Here is a 24,383-nt window from a genome sequence, read left to right on the forward strand (position 1 = left end):
GGCTGGACCGTTTCCTGGCCGTGGGTCCACTTTGACTCCATATTCATTCAGTCGTATTTATTGAGCGCTTACTGTGTGCATCACCATCATCAGTCGTATTTCTTGAGCGCTTACTGTGTGCAGAGCACTGTACTAAGCGCTTGGGAAGGACAAATTGGCAAGATATAGAGACAGTCCCTACCCAACAGTGGGCTCACAGTCTCACAGTGTGCAGAGCACTGTACTAAGCGCTTGGGAAGCACTGCCCCCCCGGACTTTGGGTGTTTTCACGCTCTGCTTCAGACGGGGCCTTCCAGGTCATTCAGGGCGGAGGGAATGATCGGATTCAGATCCAGACCGTCCGTTTGGCATCATACTCTCCTTCCTCTCCCCCTCGTCCCCCTCTCCATCCTCCCCGTCTTACATGTTACCAACTTGTCCTTCCCAAGCACTTAGTACAGTGCTCTGCACACAGTAAGCGCTCCGTGAATACGATTGAATGAATGAATGAATTCCCTGGGCCTCAGTTCCCTCATCTGTAAAATGGGGGTGAAAAGTGTGAGCCCCCCCGTGGGACAACCTGATCACCTTGTAACCTCCCCAGCACATAGTAAGCGCTTAATAAATGCCATCATTATTATTATCTGACGGAACCGAAACTTCCCTCCCCCTCTTGCAAAACACTCACAGTTCTCTCTTTTTAGTTATTTTGTTAACGGTATTTCATCAGTCGTATTTATTGAGCGCTTACTGTGTGCAGAGCACTGTACTAAGCGCTTGGGAAGTCCAACTTGGCAACACATAGAGACCCTACCCAACAGCGGGCTCACAGTCTAAAAGGGGGAGACAGAGAACAAAACCAAACATACTAACAAAATAAAATAAATAGAATAGATATGTACAAGTAAAATAGAGTAATAAATATGTACAAACGCATATACATATATACAGGTATTTGTTAATAATAGCATCTGTTAAGCGCTTACTATGTGCAAAGCACTGTTCTAAGCGCTGGGGGGATACAAGGTGATCAGGTTGTCCCGCGTGGGGCTCCCAGTCGTCATCCCCATTTTACAGATGAGGGGACTGAGGCTCCGAGAAGCTAAGCGACTTGCCCAAGGTCACACAGCGGGCGTGTGGCGGAGCCAGGATTCGAACCCATGACCTCCGACTCCAAAGCCTGTGCTCTTTCCACCGAGCCACGCTGTAATGCAGCCGGGCACTGTACTGAGCGCTGGGCTAGATAGAAGCTAATCCAATTTGACATAATCCCGGCCCCACGTGGGGCTCGCGGTCTCAACCCCCACTTTTCAGATGAGGGGCACCGATGATGATGGCATTCATTAAGCACACACAGCAGACGTGTGTCCGAGCCGGGATTCGAACCCATGACCTCTGACTCCAAAGCCTGTGCTCTTTCCACCGAGCCACGCTGTTAAGCAGCCGGGCACTGTACTGAGCGCTGGGGCGGACAGAAGGTAATCCAATTGGACGTAATCCCCGGCTCGCGGTCTCAACCCCCACTTTTTAGATGAGGGGCACCGATGATGATGGCATTCATTAAGCACACACAGCAGACGTGTGGCGGAGCTGGGATTCGAACCCATGACCTCCGACTCCAAAGCCTGTGCTCGTTCCACCGAGCCACGCTGTGAAGCAGCCGGGCACTGTACTGAGCGCTGGGGCGGATAGAAGCTAATCCAGTTGGACGTAATCCCGGCCCCACGTGGGGCTCGCGGTCTCAACCCCCACTTTTCAGATGAGGGGCACCGATGATGGCATTTATTAAGCGCTCACCGTGTGCAAAGCCCTGTTCTGAGCACAGAGAGGTGAAGTGACTGGCCCGAGGTCACACAGCCGGGGCGGGGCCGGGATGAGCACCCGAGTCCTTGCGATTCCCAGGCCTGGGAATAGCTTCCCCTTTCCCATCGCTAGCGTCTCCTTCCCCGAACCCAGCTGGCTCCGGGCGTCTGATTCAGCCCGGGACATCACGAGCTTCTTAACCGCAGTTGGAAAAATCAAGTGACTCGGCTGATCCTTTTTTGGACTTTCAGGCCCATTTCGTACGTAGGCGGGGGCTCGTGAGTTTCCTCCTCAAGATATGTGCAATAGATTTGGACAAGTAAAATAAATAGAGTAATATAGAGTAATAAAATATAGAGTAATAAAATAGAGTAATAGAAAAACCAAGTGACTCGGCTGATCTTTTTGGGACTTTCAGGCCCATTTCGTACGTAGTCGGGGGCTCGTGAGTTTCCTCCTCAAGATATGTGCAATAGATATGTACAAGTAAAATAAATAGAGTAATATAGAGTAATAAAATAAATAGACTAATAGAAAAACCAAGTGACGCGGCTGATCTTTTTTGGACTTTTGGGCCCATTTCGTATGTAGTCGGGGGCTCGTGAGTTTCCTCCTCAAGATATGTGCAATAGATATGTACAAGTAAAATAAATAAAGTAATATAGAGTAATAAAATATAGAGTAATAAAATAAATAGAGTAATAGAAAAACCAAGCTGATCTTTTTTGGACTTTCAGGCCCATTTCGTACGTAGTCGGGGGCTCGTGAGTTTCCTCCTCAAGATATGTACAATAGATATGTACAAGTAAAATAGAGTAATATAGAGTAATAAAATAAATAGAGTAATAGAAAAACCAAGGGACTCGGCTGATCCTTTTTGGACTTTCAGGCCCATTTCGTACGTAGCCGGGGGCTCGTGAGTTTCCTCCTCAAGATATGTGCAATAGATATGTACAAGTAAAATAAATAGAGTAATATAGACTAATAAAATAAATAGAGTAATAGAAAAACCAAGTGACTTGGCTGATCTTTTTTGGACTTTCAGGCCCATTTCGTACGTAGTCGGGGGCTCGTGAGTTTCCTCCTCAAGACATGTACAATAGATATGTACAAGTAAAATAAATAGAGTAATATAGAGTAATAAAATAAATAGAGTAATAGAAAAACCAAGTGACTCGGCTGATCTTTTTTGGACTTTCAGGCCCATTTCGTACGTAGTCGGGGGCTCGTGAGTTTCCTCCTCAAGATATGTACAATAGATATGTACAAGTAAAATAAATAGAGTAATATAGAGTAATAAAATAAATAGACTAATAGAAAAACCAAGTGACGCGGCTGATCTTTTTTGGACTTTCGGGCCCATTTCGTATGTAGTCGGGGGCTCGTGAGTTTCCTCCTCAAGATATGTGCAATAGATATGGACAAGTAAAATAAATAGAGTAATATAGAGTAATAAAATATAGAGTAATAGAAAAACCAAGGGACTCGGCTGATCTTTTTTGGACGTTCAGGCCTATTTCGTACGTAGTCGGGGGCTCGTGAGTTTCCTCCTCAAGATATGTACAATAGATATGTACAAGTAAAATAAATAGAGTAATATAGAGTAATAAAATAAATAGACTAATAGAAAAACCAAGTGACGCGGCTGATCTTTTTTGGACTTTTGGGCCCATTTCGTATGTAGTCGGGGGCTCGTGAGTTTCCTCCTCAAGATATGTGCAATAGATATGTACAAGTAAAATAAATAAAGTAATATAGAGTAATAAAATATAGAGTAATAAAATAAATAGAGTAATAGAAAAACCAAGCTGATCTTTTTTGGACTTTCAGGCCCATTTCGTACGTAGTCGGGGGCTCGTGAGTTTCCTCCTCAAGATATGTACAATAGATATGTACAAGTAAAATAGAGTAATACAGAGTAATAAAATAAATAGAGTAATAGAAAAACCAAGGGACTCGGCTGATCCTTTTTGGACTTTCAGGCCCATTTCGTACGTAGCCGGGGGCTCGTGAGTTTCCTCCTCAAGATATGTGCAATAGATATGTACAAGTAAAATAAATAGAGTAATATAGACTAATAAAATAAATAGAGTAATAGAAAAACCAAGTGACTCGGCTGATCTTTTTTGGACTTTCAGGCCCATTTCGTACGTAGTCGGGGGCTCGTGAGTTTCCTCCTCAAGATATGTACAATAGATATGTACAAGTAAAATAAATAGAGTAATAAAATATAGAATAATAAAATAAATAGAGTAATAGAAAAACCAAGGGACTCGGCTGATCTTTTTTGGACGTTCAGGCCTATTTCGTACGTAGTCGGGGGCTTGTGAGTTTCCTCCTCAAGATATGTACAATAGATATGTACAAGTAAAATAAATAGAGTAATATAGAGTAATAAAATAAAATAAATAGAGTAATAGAAAAACCAAGTGACTTGGCTGATCTTTTTTGGACTTTCAGGCCCATTTCGTACGTAGTCGGGGGCTCGTGAGTTTCCTCCTCAAGATATGTGCAATAGATATGTACAAGTAAAATAAATAGAGTAATATAGAGTAATAAAATAGAGTAATAGAAAAACCAAGTGACTCGGCTGATCTTTTTTGGACTTTCAGGCCCATTTCGTACGTAGTCGGGGGCTTGTGAGTTTCCTCCTCAAGATATGTACAATAGATATGTACAAGTAAAATAAATAGAGTAATATAGAGTAATAAAATAAATAGAGTAATAGAAAAACCAAGTGACTCGGCTGATCTTTTTTGGACTTTCAGGCCCATTTCGTATGTGGCTTTGCGTCGCCTTGGAAGCGGAAAGCCTTCCTTGTCCCCGGGATGTGCTCCCGTTATTCACCAATATAGATAGAAAACAAAATAAAATAAATAGAATAGATAATAATAATAATAATTGGCATTTGTTAAGCGCTTACTATGTGCAAAGCACTGTTCTAAGCGCTGGAGAGGATACAGGGTGATCAGGTTGTCCCACGTGGGGCTCACAGTCTGAATCCCCATTTTCCAGATGAGGGAACTGAGGCCCAGAGAAGTGAAGTGGCTTGCCCAGGATCACACAGCAGACATGTGGTGGAGTGGGGATTCGAACCTACGACCTCTGACTCCAAAGCCCGGGCTCTTTCCACTGAGCCACGCTGCTTCTCTAGATATGTACAAGATATGTACCATAGATATGTACAAGTAAAATAAATACAGTAATATAGAGTAATAAAATAAAATATAGAGTAATAAAATAGAGTAATAGAAAAACCAAGTGACTCGGCTGATCCTTTTTTTGACTCTTTCAGGCACCTGTATATATGTATATATGTTTGTACATATTTATTACTCTATTTATTTTATTTGTACGTATCCTATTTTATTTTGCTAGTATGTTTGGTTTTGTTCTCTGTCTCCCCCTTTTAGACTGTGAGCCCACTGTTGGGTAGGGACTGTCTCTAGATGTTGCCAATTTGGACTTCCCAAGCGCTTAGTACAGTGCCCTGCGCATAGTAAGCGCTCAATAAATACGATTGATGATGATGATTTCGTACGTAGTCGGGGGCTGGTGATTTTCCTCCTCACGGGAGCACGTGCTCCGGTGATTTTTCAGCCGGCGGCGGACGACGGCACCCACGGCTTTGCTTCGCCTTGGAAGCCGAACGCCTTCCACGTCCCCCCGGACGTGCTCCCGTTATTCACCAATATAGATAGAATTACAGATAGATACACATCGTGAATAAAATCAATCAATCAATCGTATTTATTGAGCGCTTACTGTGTGCAGAGCACCGTACGAAGAGCTTGGGAAGTCCAAGTTGGCAACATCTAGAGACGGCCCCTACCCAACAGCGGGCTCACAGTCGAGAAGGGGGAGACAGACAACAAAACCAAACATATTAACAAAATAAAATAGATATGTACGAGTAAAATAAATAGAGTAATAAATACGTCCAAACATATATACAGATAAATAGAATAATGAATATATATATATATAGAAGAGAAGCAGCGTGGCTCAGTGGAAAGAGCCCGGGCTTGGGAGTCAGATGTCGTGAGTTCAAATCCCGGCTCCGCCGCTTGTCAGCTGTGTGACTGGGCAAGTCGCTTCACTTCTCTGTGCCTCAGTTACCTCATCTGTAAAATGGGGGTGAAGACTGTGAGCCCCCCGTGGGCCAACCTGATCCCCTTGTAACCTCCCCAGCGCTTAGAACGGTGCTTTGCACATAGTAAACGCTTAATAAATGCCATCATTATTACTATTATTATTGTCAGTTGTGTGACTTTGGGCAAGTCGCTTCACTTCTCTGGGCCTCAGTCCCCTCATCTGTCAAATGGGGATGAAGACTGTGACCCCCCATGGGACACCCTGATCCCCTTGTCTCCTCCCCAGCGCTTAGAACAGTGCTTGGCACATAGCGCTTAATAAATGCCATCATTATTACTATTATTGTCAGTTGTGTGACTTTGGGCAAGTCGCTTCACTTCTCTGGGCCTCAGTTCTCTCATCTTTCAAATGGGGATGAAGACTGTGAGCCCCCCGTGGGACAACCTGATCCCCTTGTATCCTCCCCAGCGCTTAGAACAGTGCTTTGAACATAGTAAGCCCTTAATAAATACCCAAATTATTATTATGATCCCCCCTCGCAGCCCCACGGCACTTTTTTTTTTAATGGCATTTATTAAGCGCTTACTCTGTGCCAAGCACTGTTCTAAGCGCCGGGGAGGTTACAAGGTGATCAGGTTGTCCCCCGGGGGGCTCACAGTCTTCATCCCCATTTTACAGATGAGGGAACTGAGGCCCAGAGAAGTGAAGCGACTTGCCCAAAGTCACCCAGCTGACAGTTGGCGGAGCCGGGATTTGAACCCAGGACCTCTGACTCCAAAGCCCGGGCTCTTTCCACCCGAGCCACGCTGCTTCTCCACTTCTGCCAGATCTGCGCTTTTGTTTCTAATGATGTCTGTTTTCCCCTCTAGACTGTAAGCTCAGTGTAGGCGGGGAATGAGGGCGTCTAGTCCAGTGCTCCGCACCCGGTAAGGCCTCAATAAATACGATCGCCCGACGACTGTTCACTTCCAAGTCAGAAAAAGAGGAAAAAATTGCTTTTTTCCTCAAGCCCTGACCTGCTCCTTGGGGCTTCCCTGGGGGTCTTCATTCATTCATTCATTCATTCAATCGTATTTATTGAGCGCTTACTGCGTGCAGAGCGCTGTACTAAGCGCTTGGGAAGTACAAGTTGGCAACATCAGTACCTGTTGATTTTTACATTGGTGTTTGTCTTTCCCTCTAGACTGTAAGCCTGCTGTGGGCAGGGAATGTCTGTTTATTTTCGCATCATACTCTCCCAAGCGCTAAGTACGGCGCTCTGCCCACAGAAAGCGCTCAGTACGTTCTACCGAATGTCGGCTGCTTCTCCAGAAGCACCTAGTAGGCGCTTAGCAAATACCATCATTACAGTTGCGTAACCTTGGGCGTGGCGCGGTGGCAAGAGCCCGGGCTTTGGAGTCCGAGGTCGTGGGTTCAAATCCCGGCTCCGCCGCTTGTCAGCCGGGTGACTTTGGGCAAGTCACTTCACTTCTTTGGGCCTCAGTGACCTCATCTGGAAAATGGGGGTGAAGACTGTGAGCCCAACGGGGGACAAACTGATCACCTTGTAACCTCCCCGGCGCTTAGAACAGTGCTTGGCGCGTAGTAAGCGCTTAACAAATGCCATTATTATTATTTGAGAGAAGCGGCGTGGCTCGGCGGGAAGAGCCCGGGCTTTGGAGTCCGAGGTCATGGGTTCGAGTCCCGGCTCCACCACTCGTCAGCTGGGTGACTTTGGGCCAGTCACTTCACTTCTGTGTGCCTCAGTTACCTCATCTGTCAAATGGGGGTGAATCAATCAATCAATCGTATTTATTGAGCGCTTACTGTGTGCAGAGCACTGTACTAAGCGCTTGGGAAGTACAAGTTGGCAACATATAGAGACGGTCCCTACCCAACGGCGGGCTCAGTCTAGAAGGGGCTCACAGACGGTGAGCCCCCCGTGGGACCACCTGATCACCTCGAAACCTCCCCAGCGCTTAGAACAGTGCTCTGCACATAGTAAGCGCTTAACAAATGCCATCGTTATTACTAGTATTCGCTTCTCTGGGCCTCAGTTTCCTCAATAAAATGGGGATTCGATACCCGTTCTCCCTTCTAAGTAGACTGAGAGCCCCATGCGGGACAGAGACTCTGTCCATCCTGAGAAACCCGTGCCTGCCCGTGAGCCCGCCGTTGGGTAGGGACCGTCTCTATATGTTGCCAACTTGTTCTTCCCAAGCGCTTAGTCCAGTGCTCTGCACACAGTAAGCGCTCAGTAAATACGACTGAATGAATGAATGAATGCCCCAGCGCTTAGAACAGTGCTAGGCGCTTAACAAATACCACAATTATTATTTTTGTCATTGTTATCACTAAGTCCCTGGTTAGCTTCCTTGCAAAGCCTTCTGTGCAGCGTGGCTCAGTGGAAAGAGCCCGGGCTTTAGAGTCAGAGGTCATGGGTTCAAATCCCGGCTCCGCCAACTGTCGGCTGTGGGACTTGGGGCGAGTCGCCTCACTTCTCCGGGCCTCAGTTACCTCATCTGTCGAATGGGGATGAAGACTGTGAGCCCCCCCGTGGGACAACCTGATCACCTTGTAACCTCCCCGGCGCTTAGAACGGGGCTTTGCACATAGTAAGCGCTTAATAAATGCCATTATTATTATTATTATTATCACCTTTAACCTCCCCGGCGCTTAGAACGGGGCTTTGCACATAGTAAGCGCTTAATAAATGCCATTATTATTATTATTATCACCGTTAACCTCCCCGGCGCTTAGAACGGGGCTTTGCACATAGTAAGCGCTTAATAAATGCCATTATTATTATTATTATTATCACCTTTAACCTCCCCAGCGCTTAGAACGGGGCTTTGCACATAGTAAGCGCTTAATAAATGCCATTATTATTATCACCTTTAACCTCCCCGGCGCTTAGAACGGGGCTTTGCACATAGTAAGCGCTTAATAAATGCCATTATTATTATTATTATTATCACCTTTAACCTCCCCGGCGCTTAGAACGGGGCTTTGCACATAGTAAGCGCTTAATAAATGCCATTATTATTATTATTATCACCGTTAACCTCCCCGGCGCTTAGAACGGGGCTTTGCACATAGTAAGCGCTTAATAAATGCCATTATTATTATTATTATTATCACCGTTAACCTCCCCGGCGCTTAGAACGGGGCTTTGCACATAGTGAGCGCTTAATAAATGCCATTATTATTATTATTATTATCACCTTTAACCTCCCCAGCGCTTAGAACGGGGCTTTGCACATAGTAAGCGCTTAATAAATGCCATTATTATTATCACCTTTAACCTCCCCGGCGCTTAGAACGGGGCCTTGCACATAGTAAGCGCTTAATAAATGCCATTATTATTATTATTATTATCACCTTTAACCTCCCCGGTGCTTAGAACGGGGCTTTGCACATAGTAAGCGCTTAATAAATGCCATTATTATTATTATTATTATTATTATTATTATCACCTTTAACCTCCCCGGCGCTTAGAACGGGGCTTTGCACATAGTAAGCGCTTAATAAATGCCATTATTATTATTATTATTATTATCACCTTTAACCTCCCCGGCGCTTAGAACGGGGCTTTGCACATAGTAAGTGCTTAATAAATGCCATTATTATTATTATTATTATTATTATCATCACCTTTAACCTCCCCGGCGCTTAGAACGGGGCTTTGCACATAGTAAGCGCTTATTAAATGCCATTATTATTATTATTATTATCACCGTTAACCTCCCCGGCGCTTAGAACGGGGCTTTGCACATAGTAAGCGCTTAATAAATGCCATTATTATTATTATTATTATCACCTTTAACCTCCCCGGCGCTTAGAACGGGGCTTTGCACCTAGTAAGCGCTTAATAAATGCCATTGTTATTATTATTCTGTGGTTCAGTGGGAAGAGCCCTGCTCCGGATGTCGGGAGAGCTGGGTTCTAATCTGGGGCCGAGCCAGGGGGTCGTGGGAATCTTAAAATCAATCAATCAATCGTATTTACTGAGCGCTTACTATGTGCAGAGCACTGTACTAAGCGCTTGGGAAGTACAAATTGGCAACGTATAGAGACGGTCCCTACCCAACAGTGGGCTCACCGTCTAAAAACCAGCTGGCTACGCTGCACACCGTAAGCGCTCAATAAATACGATTGATTGATTGATTGATCGATCGGACGACAGTGACCGTGGTAAATCCCCAAGGCCCTCGCCCACCTAGACCCCTGAGCTAAGGGGATTCAAGCGGAGATGCAGGCATCAGTGGCTTCCCTGCTTTTCAGTCGGTCAATCGTTCGTTTTATTGAGTACTGTACTAAGCGCTTGGGAGAGAACAACGTGATAGACCCGCAACGAGCTCGCGGTCCAGAGGAGGAGACAGACGTGAAGCTAAATAAATGGCAGATCTGGCAGAGCTGACAGTCTAGAGGGAGAGACAGGCAGTGATATGAATAAATAAATTACGGATCATCATCATCAATCGTATTTATTGAGCGCTTACTAGGTGCAGAGCACTGGACTAAGCGCTTGGGAAGTCCAAATTGGCAACATCTAGAGACAGGCCCTACCCAACAGTGGGCTCACAGTCTAAAAGGGGGAGACGGAGGAAAAAACCAAACACACTAACAATGTTTGGATGGTTTGGATGGATAACACCAATTTGTACTTCCCAAGCGCTTAGTACAGTGCTCTGCACATAGTAAGCGCTCAATAAATACGATTGATGATGATGATGATAACACGGATGTGTGCACAAGTGCTGTGGGGCTGGGAGAGGAGGTGAGTAAAGCGAGCAAGACGGGGCGACACGGAAAGTGGGAGAAGAGGAAAAAGGGGGGCTTAGTCGGGGAAAGCCCCTTGGAGGAGATTGTGTCTTCAGTAAGAGTTTGGATATGAGGAAAGTTGCGTCCTGTCAGAGCCGGGGAGGGAATTTCCAGCCGGGGAAACAGCCTGAGCAAGGCGGCGGAGGTGGAGGGATGAACGGTGAAATGCATTTGGGAGAAATGAAAGCAGCAAGCCGGGAGGTAACGGAGAAGGGAACTGCTTACGAGTAAACTTCATCAATCTTTTGAACACTTACTGTGTGCAGAGTGCTGTGCAGAGCGCTTGGGAGAGCACAATATACCAGAGTTGGTCGACACGTTCCCCGCCTAAAACGAGCTTAATGTCTAAAATGGAGAGAAGATGGGGGAGAGCCCCTTCCTTCCTCTCCCCCTCGTCCCCCTCTCCATCCCCCCATCTTACCTCCTTCCCTTCCCCGCAGCACCTGGATATATGGATATATGGTTGTACATATTTATTACTCTATTTATTTTACTTGTACATTTCTATCCTATTTATTTTATTCTGTTGGTATGTTTGGTTCTGTTCTCTGTCTCCCCCTTTTAGACTGTGAGCCCGCTGTTGGGTAGGGACCGTCTCTGTGTGTTGCCAATCTGTACTTCCCAAGCGCTTAGTCCAGTGCTCTGCACATAGGGAGCGCTCAATAAATATGATTGATTGATTGATTGATTGATTGAGAGCGCCTTAAAGCCAACGGGGAGGAGATTCTGTTTGGCGTGGAGAGGCGCGGGGAGCCAACGGAGGGTTTGGAGGGATGCGTGTCGAGCCGTGGTTCAGGAAAGTCACCCGTGCCCGTAGTGGTGAGACTGGAGACCGGAGAGGAGGTGACCCAGTATTCCAGCCGCGACGTAACTAGGGCTTGACTTGTACTTCAATCAATCAATCAATCAATCGTATTTATTGAGCGCTTACTATGTGCAGAGCACTGTACTAAGCGCTTGGGAAGTACAAATTGGCATCACACAGAGACAGTCCCTACCCAACAGTGGGCTCACAGTCTAAAAGGGGGAGACAGAGAACAGAACCAAACATACCAACAAAATAAAATAAGTAGGATAGAAATGTACAAGTAAAATAAATAAATAAATAAATAGAGTAATAAATATGTACAACCATATATCCATATATCCAGGTGCTGTGGGGAAGGGAAGGAGGTAAGACGGGGGGACGGAGAGGGGGACGAGGGGGAGAGGAAGGAAGGGGCTCAGTCTGGGGAGGCCTCCTGGAGGAGGTGAGCTCTCAGTCGGGCCTTGAAGGGAGGAAGAGAGCTAGCTTGGCGGGTGGGCAGAGGGATTGGGGGCATTCCAGGCCCGGGGGAGGACATTCATTCCGTCGTATTTATTAGACTGTGAGCCCACTGTTGGGTAGGGACCGTCTCTATATGTTGCCAATTTGTCCTTCCCAAGCGCTTAGTACAGTGCCCTGCCCACAGTGAGCGCTCAATAAATACGACTGAATGGAAAGTGGTGTGGGGCCGGGAGGGAGTCAGGGCGACGCAGGGGGGAGTGGGAGAAGAGGAAAGGGGGGATTAGTCGGAGCTCTCGATAAGGCTCTGAAGGTGGGGGGAGTCGGGTTTGAGGAGGGAGGGGCGTCCAGGCCAGAGGCGGGATGTGGGCGATGAGAGAGACGTGACGGAGGTCGGTGAGAAGGTTAGGCCCAAAGGAGCGGGGCTGGGGAACTTGCTGTCTGTTTCGGGGCGCCTCTCTGACCCGTCGCTCCCGAAACTCAGGTCCCGCCCGGGCCCGGGGATCATCATCAGTCGCATTTATTGAGCGCTTCCTGTGTGCAGAGCACTGGACTAAGCGCTTGGGAAGTCCAAATTGGCAACATCTAGAGACAGGCCCTACCCAACAGCGGGCTCACAGTCTAAAAGGGGGAGACAGAGGACAAAACCAAACATACTAACAAACAAAATAGAATAGATATGTACAAGTAAAATAAATAGAGTAATAAATATGTACAAACGCATATACGTATATACAGGTATTTGTTAATAATAGCATCTGTTAAGCGCTTACTGTGTGCAAAGCACCGTTCTAAGCGCTGGGGGGGATACAAGGCGATCAGGTTGTCCCGCGTGGGGCTCCCAGTCGTCATCCCCATTTGACAGATGAGGGGACTGAGGCTCCGAGAAGCGAAGCGACTTGCCCAAGGTCACACAGCGGGCGGGCGGCGGAGCCGGGATTCGAACCCATGACCTCCGACTCCAAAGCCTGTGCTCTTTCCACCGAGCCACGCTGTTAAGCAGCCGGGCACCGTACTGAGCGGGGATGGGGCCGCCACTCAATCAATCAATCAATCGTATTTATTGAGCGCTTACTGTGTGCAGAGCACTGTACTGGGCGCTTGGGAAGCCCGAGTTGGCGACATCAAGAGCCGGTCCCTACCCGACAGCGGGCTCACGGTCTCGTTCTCCGCCCTCGGGTTTCCTCCCCAGGCTCCACCGTGGGCACGGTGATGGAGGTGAACGTGAGTCCTTGCCCCACGCAGCCCTGCCAGCTCCACAAAGGGGAGTCCTACAGCGTCAACGTCACCTTCACCAGCGGTAAGTGACGCCCCGGAGAGCCCGGCTCTGGCTCGGAGAAGCCTGGAAAACTCCCCACAGCCCCTTCCCAGAGCCCCTGGGTTCACCAGCAGTAAGGGACGCCCCGGAGATCCCGGGTCTGGCTCGGAGAAACCTGGAAAACTCCCCACAGCCCCTTCCCAGAGCCCCTGGGTTCACCAGCAGTAAGGGACGCCCCGGAGATCCTGGGTCTGGCTTGGAGAAGCCTGGAAAACTCCCCACAGCCCTTTCCCGGAGCCCCTGGGCTCACCAGCAGTAAGGGACGCCCCGGAGATCCCGGATATGCCTCGGAGAAGCCTGGAAAACTCCCCACAGCCCCTTCCCAGAGCCCCTGGGTTCACCAGCAGTAAGGGACGCCCCGGAGATCCCGGGTCTGGCTCGGAGAAGCCTGGAAAACTCCCCACAGCCCCTTCCCAGAGCCCCTGGGTTCACCAGCAGTAAGGGACGCCCCGGAGATCCCGGCTCTGGCTCGGAGAAGCAGGGAAAACTCCCCACAGCCCCTTCCCAGAGCCCCTGGGTTCACCAGCAGTAAGGGACGGCTCGGAGAAGCGGGAAAAACTCCCCACAGCCCCTTCCCGGAGCCCCCGGGTTCACCAGCCGTAAGGGACGCCCCGGAGATCCCGGGTCTGGCTCGGAGAAGCGGGGAAAACTCCCCACATCCCCTTCCCAGAGCCCCTGGATTCACCAGCAGTAAGGGACGCCCCGGAGATCCCGGCTCTGGCTCGGAGAAGCCTGGAAAACTCCCCACAGCCCCTTCCCAGAGCCCCTGGGTTCACCAGCTGTAAGGGACGCCCTGGAGATCCCGGGTCTGGCTCGGAGAAACCTGGAAAACTCCCCACAGCCCCTTCCCAGAGCCCCTGGGTTCACCAGCAGTAAGGGACGCCCCAGAGATCCCGGCTCTGGCTCGGAGAAGCAGGGAAAACTCCCCACAGCCCCTTCCCAGAGCCCCTGCATTCACCAGCAGTAAGGGACGCCCCGGAGATCCCGGCTCTGGCTCGGAGAAGCCTGGAAAACTCCCCACAGCCCCTTCCCAGAGCCCCTGGGTTCACCAGCAGTAAGGGACACCCTGGAGATCCCGGGTCTGGCTCGGAGAAGCCTGGAAAACTTCCCACAGCCCCTTCCCAGAGCCCCTGGGTTGGCTCTTGTCAGGACCTGGAGACTTCCAGCCCCGTGGGGGGTGGACCCACCTAGATGATGATGATAATAATAATAATAATAATAATAATAATAATAATAATAACTCGCACTTTGCCTTCTCCATCAAAATAGTTCTTGAACAGATGAGTTAACTTGGAGTCTCGATATGGGACCAGCTTACTGGTTCTCCCGAAGGATTTCAATACACGTCCTCAGTGTCATGAGCGACTGGTTAACGTTGCCAGCTTCTCGAAGTCCTGTTTCCTTCTGCTTTTGTTACATTACTATAATAATAATAATAATAATAATGGCATTTGTTAAGCGCTTACTATGTGCGAAGCACGGTTCTAAGCGCTGGGGAGGATACAAGGTGATCGGGTTGTCCCACGGGGGCTCCCAGTCTTCATCCCCATTTGACAGGTGAGGGAACTGAGGCCCAGAGAATAATAATAATAATGATGATGGCATTTGTTAAGCGCTTACTATGTGCCAAGCACTGTTGTAAGCGCTGGGGGGGATACAGTGTGATCAAGTTGTCCCACAGGGGGCTCACAGTCTTAATCCCCATTTTTACAGATGAGGTAACTGAGGCTCAGAGAAGTTAAGTGACTTGCCCAAGGTCACACAGCAGACTTGTGGTGGAGCCGGGATTCGAACCCATGACCTCTGACTCCAAAGCCCGGGCTCTTTCCACTGAGCCACAAGTCACCCAGCTGACAAGTGGCAGAGGCGGGATTTGAACCCACGACCTCGGACTCCAAAGCCCGGGCTCTTTCCACTGAGCCACACTGCTTCTCTATAGAGCCCGGGCCAGAGAATCAGAAGGTCCCGGGTTCTAATCCCGGCTCTGCCACTTTGCTGTTTGGCCTCGAGCAAGTCACTTCACTTTTCATTCATTCATTCATTCGATCGTATTTATTGAGCGCTCACTGTGTGCAGAGCACTGTACTAAGCGCTTGAGAAGGACAAGTCGGCAACATAGAGAGACGGTCCCTACCCAACAGTGGGCTCGCAGTCTAGAAGGGGGAGACAGACAACAAAACATGTAGATGAGTGTCAAAATCACTTCTCTGTGCCTCAGTGACCTCATCTGTACATTGGGGATAATAATAATAATAATAATAATAATAATGGTATTTGTTAAGCGCTTACTATGTGCAAAGCACCGTTCTAAGCGCTGGGGAGGTTACAAGGTGATCAGGTTGTCGCACGGGGGGGGCTCACAGTTTTAATCCCCATTTTACAGATGAGGTCACTGAGGCCCAGAGAATAATAATAATGATGGTATCAAGCGCTTACTATGTGCCAGGCACTGTTCTAAGCGCTGGGGAGGTTACAAGGTCATCAGGTTGTCGCATGGGGGGCCTCACAATCTTAATCCCCATTTTCCAGATGAGGTCACTGAGGCCCAGAGAATAATAATAATAATAATGATGGTATTTGTTAAGCGCTTACTATGTGCAAAGCACTGTTCTAAGCTCTGATGAAGACTGTGAGCCCCACGCGGCAAGGCCTGTGTCCAACCCGATTTCCTTAGCACAGTGCCTGGCACGTCGAAAGCGCTTAACAAATTCATTCCTTCATTCCGTCGTATTTATTGAGCGCTGACTGTGTGCAGAGCACTGTACTAAGCGCTTGGGAAGTCCAAGTTGGCAACAGAGAGAGGCGGTCCCTCCCCGACAGTGGGCTCACAGTCTAGAATCAATCAGTCAATCAATCGTATTTATTGAGCGCTTACTGTGTGCAGAGCACTGGACTATGCGCTTGGGAAGTCCAAGTTGGCAACATAGAGAGACGGTCCCTACCCAACAGCGGGCTCACAGCCTAGAATCAATCAATCAATCCATTGTATTTATTGAGCACATACTGTGTGCAGAGCACTGTACTAAGCGCTTGGGAAGTCCAAGTTGGCAACCTATATTCATTCATTCATTCATTCGTATTGACTGAGCGCTTACTGTGTGCAGAGCACCGTACTAAGCGCTTGGGAAGTCCAAGTTGGCAACATAGAGAGGCGGTCCCTCCCCGACAGCGGGCTCACAGTCTAGAATCAATCAGTCAATCAATCGTATTGATTGAGCGCTTACTGTGTGCAGAGCACTGGACTAAGCGCTTGGGAAGTCCAAGTTGGCAACATCTAGAGACGGTCCCTACCCAACAGCGGGCTCACATTCTAGAATCAATCAGTCAATCAATCGTATTTATTGAGCACTTACTGTGTGCAGAGCACTGGACTAAGCGCCTGGGAAGTCCAAGCTGGCAACCTGTATTCATTCATTCGTATCGATTGAGCGCTTACTGTGTGCAGAGCACTGGACTAAGCGCTTGGGAAGTCCAAGCTGGCAACATAGAGAGGCGGTCCCTCCCCAACAGTGGGCTCACAGTCTAGAATCAATCAATCAATCAGTCGTATTGATTGAGCGCTTACTGTGTGCAGAGCACTGTACTAAGCGCTTGGGAAGTCCAAGTTGGCAACCTCCATTCATTCGTGTCGACTGAGCGCTTACTGTGTGCAGAGCACTGTACTAAGCGCTTGGGAAGTCCAAGCTGGCAACAGAGAGAGGCGGTCCCTCCCCGACAGCGGGCTCAATCAGTCAATCAGTCGTATTTATTGAGCGCTTACTGTGTGCGGAGCACTGTACTAAGCACTTGGGAAGTCCAAGTTGGCAACCTATATTCATTCGTATCAATTGAGCGCTTACTGCGTGCAGAGCACTGTACTAAGCGCTTGGGAAGTCCAAGTCGGCAACACATAGAGACGGTCCCTCCCCGACAGCGGGCTCACAGTCTAGAATCAATCAATCATATTTATTGAGCGCTTACTGTGTGCAGAGCACTGTACTAAGCGCTTGGGAAGTCCAAGTTGGCAACCTCCATTCATTCATTCGTGTCGACTGAGCGCTTCCCGTGTGCAGAGCACTGTACTACGCGCTTGGGAAGTACAAGTTGGCAACACATAGAGACAGTCCCTACCCAACAGTGGGCTCACATTCATTCATTCATTCGTATCGACTGAGTGCTTACCGTGTGCAGAGCACTGTACTAAGCGCTTGGGAAGTCCAAGTTGGCAACCTATATTCATTCATTCATTCATTCGTATTGACTGAGCGCTTACTGTGTGCAGAGCACCGTACTAAGCGCTTGGGAAGTCCAAGTTGGCAACATAGAGAGGCGGTCCCTCCCCGACAGCGGGCTCACAGTCTAGAATCAATCAGTCAATCAATCGTATTGATTGAGCGCTTACTGTGTGCAGAGCACTGGACTAAGCGCTTGGGAAGTCCAAGTTGGCAACATCTAGAGACGGTCCCTACCCAACAGCGGGCTCACATTCTAGAATCAATCAGTCAATCAATCGTATTTATTGAGCACTTACTGTGTGCAGAGCACTGGACTAAGCGCCTGGGAAGTCCAAGCTGGCAACCTGTATTCATTCATTCGTATCGATTGAGCGCTTACTGTGTGCAGAGCACTGGACTAAGCGCTTGGGAAGTCCAAGCTGGCAACATAGAGAGGCGGTCCCTCCCCAACAGTGGGCTCACAGTCTAGAATCAATCAATCAATCAGTCGTATTGATTGAGCGCTTACTGTGTGCAGAGCACTGTACTAAGCGCTTGGGAAGTCCAAGTTGGCAACCTCCATTCATTCATTCGTGTCGACTGAGCGCTTACTGTGTGCAGAGCACTGTACTAAGCGCTTGGGAAGTCCAAGCTGGCAACAGAGAGAGGCGGTCCCTCCCCGACAGCGGGCTCAATCAGTCAATCAGTCGTATTTATTGAGCGCTTACTGTGTGCGGAGCACTGTACTAAGCACTTGGGAAGTCCAAGTTGGCAACCTATATTCATTCGTATCAATTGAGCGCTTACTGCGTGCAGAGCACTGTACTAAGCGCTTGGGAAGTCCAAGTCGGCAACACATAGAGACGGTCCCTCCCCGACAGCGGGCTCACAGTCTAGAATCAATCAATCATATTTATTGAGCGCTTACTGTGTGCAGAGCACTGTACTAAGCGCTTGGGAAGTCCAAGTTGGCAACCTCCATTCATTCATTCGTGTCGACTGAGCGCTTCCCGTGTGCAGAGCACTGTACTAAGCGCTTGGGAAGTACAAATTGGCAACACATAGAGACAGTCCCTACCCAACAGTGGGCTCACATTCATTCATTCATTCGTATCGACTGAGCGCTTATTGTGTGCAGAGCACTGTACTAAGCGCTTGGGAAGTCCAAGTTGGCAACCTATATTCATTCGTATCAATTGAGCGCTTACTGTGTGCAGAGCACTGTACTAAGCGCTTGGGAAGTCCAAGCTGGCAACATCGAGAGGCGGTCCCTGCCCGACAGCAGGCTCACAGTCTAGAATCAGTCAATCGTATTTATTGAGCGCTTACTGTGTGCGGAGCACTGTACTAAGCGCTTGGGAAGTCCAAGTTGGCAACCTACATTCATTCGTGTCGATTGAGCGCTTCCCGTGTGCAGAGCACTGTACTAAGCGCTTGGGAAGTCCAAGCCGGCAACATGGAGAGGCGGTCCCTGCCCGACAGCGGGCTCAGGGGCTAGCCGGGGTGCCCGCCCTGTCGTTCCCCCGGCTGAGCCCGCCGGCGGGCCCTGCAGACACCCAGTCTCAGAACAGCACGGCGGTGGTCCACGGCCTGGTGTTTGGCGTCCTGGTGCCCTTCCCCATCCCCGAGCCCGACGGCTGCAGGAGCGGCATCCGCTGCCCCATCGAGAGGAGCAAAACCTACAGCTACCTCAACAAGCTGCCCGTCAAGACCGAATATCCCAGTGTGAGTCTTGCCCCGGGGGGCCCTGGGGGAGGGAAGAGGCCTGAACTCGGGGGGAAATTAATCATCATCATCATCATCATCATCATCATCATCAATTATACATATTTATTACTCTATTTATTTGACCTGTACCTATCTATTCTATTTATTATCAGTCGTATTTATTGAGCGCTTACTAGGTGCAGAGCACTGTACTAAAAAAAATTTATTTTATTTTGTGAGTATGTTTGGTTTTGTTCTCCGTCTCCCCCTTTGAGACTGTGAGCCCGCTGTGCTTGTACATATTTAGTACTCTATTTATTTTACTTGTACATATCTATTCTATTCATTTTATTTTGTTAGTATGTTTGGTTTTGTTCTCCGTCTCCCCCTTTGAGACTGTGAGCCCGCTATGCTTGTACATATTTAGTACTCTATTTATTTGACCTGTACCTATCTATTCTATTTCTTTTATTTTGTGAGCATGTTTGGTTTTGTTCTCTGTCTCCCCCTTTTAGACTGTGAGCCCGCTGTGCCTGTACATATTTATTACTCTATTTTACCTGTACCTATCTATTCTATTTCTTTTATGTTGTTAGTATGTTTGGTTTTGTTCTCCATCTCCCCGTTTTAGACTGTGAGCCTGCTATACTTGTACATATTTATTACTCTATTTATTTTACCTGTACCTATCTATTCTATTTATTATCAATCGTATTTATTGAGCACTTACTATGTGCAGAGCACTGTACTAAAAAAAATTTATTTTATTTTGTGAGTACATTTGGTTTTCTTCTCCGTCTCCCCCTTTTAGACTGTGAGCCCGCTGTGCTTGTACATATTTATTACTCTATTTTACCTGTACCTATGTATTCTATTTCTTTTATGTTGTTAGTATGTTTGGTTTTGTTCTCCGTCTCCCCCTTTTAGACTGTGAGCCCGCTGTGCCTGTACATATTTATTACTCTATTTTACCTGTACCTATCTATTCTATTTCTTTTATGTTGTTAGTATGTTTGGTTTTGTTCTCCGTCTCCCCCTTTTAGACTGTGAGCCCACTGTGCTTGTACATATTTATTACTCTATTTTACCTGTACCTATCTATTCTATTTCTTTTATGTTGTTAGTATGTTTGGTTTTGTTCTCCGTCTCCCCCTTTTAGACTGTGAGCCCGCTGTGCTTGTACATATTTAGTACTCTATTTATTTGACCTGTACCTATCTATTCTATTTCTCTTATTTTGTTAGAATGTTTGGTTTTGTGCTCTGTCTCCCCCTTTTAGACTGTGAGCCCGCTATGCTTGTACATATTCATTACTCTATTTTACCTGTACCTATCTATTCATTTTATGTTGTTCGTATGTTTGGTTTTGTTCTCTGTCTCCCCCTTTTAGACTGTGAGCCCGCTATGCTTGTACATATTTATTACTCTATTCATTTTACCTGTACCTACCTATTCTATTTCTTTTATTTTGTGAGTATGTTTGGTTTTGTTCTCTGTCTCCCCCTTTTAGACTGTGAGCCCGCTATGCTTGTACATATTTAGTACTCTATACATTTTACCTGTACATATCTATTCTATTTCTTTTATGTTGTTAGTATGTTTGGTTTTGTTCTCCGTCTCCCCCTTTTAGACTGTGAGCCCGCTATGCTTGTACATATTTATTACTCTATTTATTTGACCTGTACCCATCTATTCTATTTATTTTATTTTGTGAGTATGTTCGGTTTTGTTCTCCGTCTCCCCCTTTTAGACTGTGAGCCCGCTGTGCTTGTACATATTTAGTACTCTATTTATTTGACCTGTACCTATCTATTCTGTTTCTTTTATGTTGTTAGTATGTTTGGTTTTGTTCTCCATCTCCCCCTTTTAGACTGTGAGCCCGCTATGTTTGTACATATTTATTACTCTATTTATTTGACCTGTACCTATCTATTCTATTTGTTTTATTTTGTGAGTATGGTTTTGTTCTCCGTCTCCCCCTTTTAGACTGTGAGCCCGCTGTGCTTGTACATATGTATTACTCTATTTATCTTACTTGTACCTATCTATTCTATTCCTTTTATTTTGTTAGCACATTTGGTTTTGTTCTCTGTCTCCCCCTTGTAGACTGTGAGCCCGCTATGCTTGTACATATTTATTACTCTATTTATTTTACCTGTACCTATCTATTCTATTTATTATCAATCGTATTTATTGAGCGCTTACTATGTGCAGAGCACTGTACTAAGAAAAATTTATTTTATTTTGTATGTTTGGTTTTGTTCTCTGTCTCCCCCTTTTAGACTGTGAGCCCGCTGTGCTTGTACATATTTATTACTCTATTTATTTTACCTGTACCTATCTATTCTATTTCTTTTATGTTGTTAGTATGTTTGGTTTTGTTCTCTGCCTCCCCCTTTTACACTGTGAGCCCGCTGTGCTTGTACATATTTATTACTCTATTTTACCTGTACCTATCTATTCTATTTCTTTTATTTTGTGAGCATGTTTGGTTTTGTTCTCTGTCTCCCCTTTTTAGACTGTGAGCCCGCTATGCCTGTACATATTTATTACTCTATTTTACCTGTACCTATCTTTTCTATTTCTTTTATTTTGTTAGCATGTTTGGTTTTGTTCTCCATCTCCCCCTTTTAGACTGTGAGCCCGCTATGCTTGTACATATTTATTACTCTATTTATTTTACCTGTACCTATCTATTCTATTCATTTTATGTTGTTAGTATGTTTGGTTTTGTTCTCTGTCTCCCCCTTTTAGACTGTGAACCCACTGTTGGGTAGGGACTGTCTCTAGGTGTTGCCAACTTGGACTTCCCAAGCGCTTAGTCCAGTGCTCTGCACACAGTAAGCGCTCAATAAATACAATTGATTGATTGATTGATCAATTATATATCAGGCACTGCTCTAAGCCCCGGGGTAGTGAGACTCATAATAATAATAATAATAGCATTTGTTAAGCACTTACTATGTGCAAAGCACTGTTCTAAGCATAATCATCATCATCATCATCTATTGTACATATGTATTACTCTATTTATTTTACTTGTACATACCTATTCTATTTATTTTATTTTGTTAGTATGTTTGGTTTTGTTCTCTGTCTCCCCCTTCTAGACTGTGAGCCTGCTGTTGGGTAGGGACTGTCTCTAGATGTTGCCAACTTGGACTTCCCAAGCGCTTAGTCCAGTGCTCTGCACACAGTAAGCGCTCAATAAATACGATTGATTGATTGACTGATCAATTATATATCAAGCACTGCTCTAAGCCCCGGGGTAGTGAGACTCATTAATAATAATAATAATAATAATAATAATAATAATAATAATAATAATAATAGCATTTGTTAAGCGCTTACTATGTGCAAAGCACCGTTCTAAGTGCTGGGGGGGATACAAGGTGATCAGGTTGTCCCACGGGGGGCTCACAGTTATCATCCCCATTTTACAGATGAGGTCACTGAGGCTCAGAGAACTTAAGTGACTTGCCCAAGGTCACACAGCAGACAAGGTCACACAAGGTCACAGAGCACAGTTTTGGGTAGGGACTGTCTCTATATGTTGCCAACTTGTACTTCCCAAGTGCTTAGTACAGTGCTCTGCACACAGTAAGCACTCAATAAATACGATTGATGATGATGTGGCGGAGCCGGGATTCGAACCCATAACCTCGGACTCCAAAGCCCAGGCTGTTTCCATTGAGCCACGCTGCTTCTCCAATGTGTCTGTTATAGTGTCAGATACTAATAATAATAATGATGGCATTTGTTAAGCGCTTACTATATGCCAAGCACTGTTCTAAGCGCTGGAGAAGTTACAAGGTGATCAGGTTGTCCCACGCGGGGCTCACAGTCTTCATCCCCATTTGACAGATGAGGTCATTGAGGCGCAGAGGAGTGAAGTGACTTGCCCAGAGTCCCACAGCTGACAAGTGGCAGAGCCGGGATTTGAACCCGTGACCTCTGACTCTGTTGGGTAGGGACCGTCTCTAGATGTTGCCAACTTGGACTTCCCAAGCGCTTAGTACAGTGCTCTGCACACAGTAAGCACTCAATAAATACGATTGAATGAATGAATGACTCCAAAGCCCGGGCTCTTCCCATTGAGCCATGCTGCTTCTCCGGTGTGTCTGTTATATTTATTACTCTATCTATCTATCTATCTATCTATCTATCTATCTATCTATTTATTTTACTTGTACATATCTATTCTATTTATTTTATTTTGTTAGTATGTTTGGTTTTGTTCTCTGTCTCCCCCTTTTAGACTGTGAGCCCACTGTTGGGTAGGGACCGTCTCTGTATGTTGCCAACTTGTACTTCCCAAGCGCTTAGTACAGTGCTCTGCACACAGTAAGCGCTCAATAAATACGATTGATTGATTGTTATAGTGGCAGATCGGAAAGCACTTAATGAATGCGATGATTGACTCTTTCCAATGGGCCAAGGCTCTGCTGGAAAAATAAGCGCTTAGTACAGTGCTCCGCATTTTACTTGTACATATCTGTTGTACATATACGTTGCCAACTTGTACTTCCCAGGCGCTTAGTCCAGTGCTCTGCACACAGTAAGCGCTCAATAAATACGACTGATGATGATATCTATTCTATGTATTTTATTTTGTTAATCTGTTTGGTTTTGTTCCCCCTTCTAGACTGTGAGCCCGCCGTCGGGTAGGGACCGTCTCTGTAGGTTGCCAACTTGGACTTCCCAAGCGCTTAGTACAGTGCCCTGCACCCAGTAGGCGCTCAATAAATAGGACTGAATGAATGAAATGAAGGATTTAAGATCTTCCCCCTGGAACTAGCCTGGGGCCTCTTGCTGATGGGCCCCTGCTGTTAATTATCTCTGGTGTCCTTTTGACCTTTCAGCCCTGAGGCTAAGGAGGAAAATAAAGGGATCCGCCGCCCTGGAATACAATACCCTCTCCCCTCCTCAATCAATCCATCAATCAATCGTATTTATTGAGCGCCTACTGGGTGCAGAGCACCGTACTGAGCGCTTGGGAAGTCCAAGTCGGCAACATAGAGAGCCGGTCCCTACCCAACAGTGGGCTCACAGTCGAAAAGGGGGAGACGGAGAGCGAAACCGAACATAACAAGAAAGTAAAATAAATAGAATAGATATGTACAAGCAAAATAAATAAATAAATAGAGAAATAAATATGTACAAACATATCGTATTTATTGAGCGCTTACTGTGTGCAGGGCACTGGACTAAGCGCTTGGGA

At 46.7% G+C, this 24,383-nt stretch overlaps 1 protein-coding gene across 1 annotated transcript in view; it reads left to right on the forward strand.

Annotated features, from left to right (window-relative positions):
- Window positions 1-24,383, forward strand: part of NPC2 (NPC intracellular cholesterol transporter 2) — a 44,033-nt gene that overhangs the window by 13,118 nt on the left and 6,532 nt on the right. Inside the window, exons 2-3 of the mRNA XM_038765964.1 lie at window positions 13,137-13,244; window positions 19,008-19,180. Coding sequence (XP_038621892.1) covers window positions 13,137-13,244; window positions 19,008-19,180 — 281 coding nt within the window. The remainder of the gene's footprint in view (window positions 1-13,136; window positions 13,245-19,007; window positions 19,181-24,383) is intronic.

This window comes from Tachyglossus aculeatus, chromosome 23 (assembly GCF_015852505.1).
Source record: "Tachyglossus aculeatus isolate mTacAcu1 chromosome 23, mTacAcu1.pri, whole genome shotgun sequence".
Lineage (NCBI taxonomy): Eukaryota > Metazoa > Chordata > Mammalia > Monotremata > Tachyglossidae > Tachyglossus > Tachyglossus aculeatus.